Consider the following 2,572-nt stretch of genomic DNA (forward strand, 5'->3'; position numbering starts at 1 on the left):
ATTGAGGGCACAATGCCCAATCTTACTTCAGCATCTGACTTCCTACTCTTGGAATTCTCAAACATCCGAGAGCTACAGATCTTACACTTCTTTGTGTTCCTCACAATATACGTGATTGCAGTGACTGGCAATCTTCTTATCATACTTGCTGTAGCCCTGGATCATCATCTGCATACCCCGATGTACTTCTTTCTCATGAACTTGGCCATTCTGGATCTTGGCTCAGTTTCTATCATGGTACCAAAAGCCATGGCGAATTGCCTCCTGAACAGCAGGTCAATTTCTTATACGGGATGCGTAGCTCAAGTTTTCTTCCTCTTCTTTCTTGGAGGGTCAGATTTTGCCATCTTAACAATAATGGCACATGATCGGTATGTGGCTATCTGCAATCCATTGCAATATGAGACAATTATGCACAGAGGAGCCTGCATTCACATGGCAGTCAGTGCATGGATTGCTGGTATACTCAATGGTATATTAAACACAGGAGGAACTTTTGCCATCACTTTCTGCTCCAACATGATAGATCAGTTCTTCTGTGAAGTACCACAGATTCTAAAACTCTCCTGTTCTGACATGTATCTAGTTGAAGTTGGTATGCTTATGTTTAGCTGTTTCCTTGCAGCAGGATGCTTTGTGTTCATCATTGTCACCTATATGCAGATATTTAGAGCAGTGCTCAGAATCCCTTCTGTGCATGGTCAGAAAAAGGCCTTATCCACTTGCCTTCCCCACCTCTTTGTGGTGTCTTTGTTTATATTTAGTGCTGTCTTTGCCTATGTGAGGCCTCGCCGTTATTCTTCCTCTGACCTGAATGTTCTTTTTGCAATAATTTATGCTATAGTCCCTCCCATGCTCAATCCATTCATCTATAGCATGAGAAACAAAGAAATCAAGAGTGCATTGTTGAGGCTCTCTGATTTGGGGCATATGTCTAAATTAATTGTAAGCAAAGCTTTTCTACAGAAAGTGAAGGAGTAATCTGCAAATAATTTCTTCCTTTTTTGTGCCTTGGTTATGTTGGGATGTTTCAGCATTGCATTAGTACATCCTCCTCTCTCCTGGAGGGAGAGAGCAAAGCATTCTGGGAGGTTTTGTTGTCAGTTGGAACGCTGCTGTTTTCCTGTTACGTTGACTTGTTAAAGTATCTCTCAGACTATCTGTCAGCTCTCTGTTTTACTATACTAATAGCTCATTCCTGAGGCCACAGGCTCTGCACTACAGCGGGGAGATGCACAGCAATGGCACAGCCAGGAGGCTTCCTAAGGGGCTTGTTGGCAGCATGTGCTGCCACAGAAAATAGTAGCGAAAAAGAAGGGAGAAGGTGAGTTGCAGGGTGGCAGTGGCACTGGGCTGCCACGATGCAGCCCGAGCCCAGAAAGGGCCATCAGAAGATTGGGGGCAGGATTAAGAATTAAAAAACATGAATTCAAGTTGAGAGCATTCGCGGATGACCTCCTGTTAATTTTGGAGAATCCAACACAGTCAATGAACATACTTCGGGAGACTTTGGACGATTTTGGGAAAATATCAGGCTTTAAAGTGAATCAAGAAAAAACAAAGATAATATTTAAAAATTTACCGGAAATACAGCAACAGGAATTTATATCATATACTGGTTGGGAGAAAGCCAACAAAGTTAAATACCTGGGAATCTGGATTACTGCAAAGAATAAAGATCTGATAATTAACAATTACCTCAAGTTATGGGGTAAGATTAAAACTGATATGATTATATGGTCAAATAAAAAATTGTCATTAATGGGACGTATTTCAACGATTCAAATGAATGTTCTACCAAGGATGCTCTTTTTATTCCAAAATTTGCCAATAATATCACATACTAAATACTTTGATACCTGGAGGAAAGACATTTCAAATTTCATCTGGCAAGGGAAAAAACCAAGGACTGCTTATAAATATTTAGTGGATCTAAAAACTAGAGGAGGTTTAGCACTACCTAACCTTCAACTTTACGCTGAAGCGGTAGCTTTAGTATGGATAAAAGACTGGATGGACTTGTCAAATACACGTTTGCTAGACTTGGAAGGTTATAATAACTTAAGCGGATGGCATGGCTACTTGTGGTATGATAAAATTAAATTACAAGCAACATTCCGTAATCATATAATCAGGTCCTCTTTATTCCGTATTTGGATGAGATATAAACATATTTTGGAACCAGAAACACCAATGTGGATATCGCCTCAAGAAATGTTAACACTGCGCCCACTTAGACCAGACAAATTTATCACCTATCAAGATTTAATTAAATGGGATGGAAAGAAATGCTCACTAAAAGACTTTCAACTTCTTAAGGACGATTTACAATGGCTTCAATACTATCAAATTAAATCAGTTTTTGTACAAGATGTCAAAAAAGGATTTTCTAAAGAAAAATCTTCTTTTCAAAGGATTCTATTAGATAATAATACAAAACTGATTTCTAAAATGTATAATCTCCTTTTAACATTATATTGTGAGCAGGACACGATCAAACCAACTATGATCGATTGGGCTCAAAATGTGGGACATGATATTGCCTTAAATAAATGGGAACGACTATGGTCTA

General features: G+C 39.0%; 1 protein-coding gene across 1 annotated transcript; it reads left to right on the plus strand.

The window, feature by feature from the left end:
• On the plus strand, nt 1-981 carry LOC130490608 (olfactory receptor 14A16-like). The gene has a single exon (XM_056864425.1). It carries the CDS (start codon nt 13-15, stop codon nt 979-981), a length of 969 nt encoding a protein of 322 aa, XP_056720403.1. The 5' UTR covers nt 1-12.
• Nucleotides 982-2,572: the final 1,591 nt, after the last annotated feature.

The sequence above is a fragment of the Euleptes europaea genome, chromosome 18 (assembly GCF_029931775.1).
Source record: "Euleptes europaea isolate rEulEur1 chromosome 18, rEulEur1.hap1, whole genome shotgun sequence".
Lineage (NCBI taxonomy): Eukaryota > Metazoa > Chordata > Lepidosauria > Squamata > Sphaerodactylidae > Euleptes > Euleptes europaea.

Coding starts and splice junctions, on each gene's coding strand:
- LOC130490608 (XM_056864425.1), top strand. CDS start 13: ATGCCCAATCTTACTTCAGCATCTGACTTCCTACTCTTGGAATTCTCA.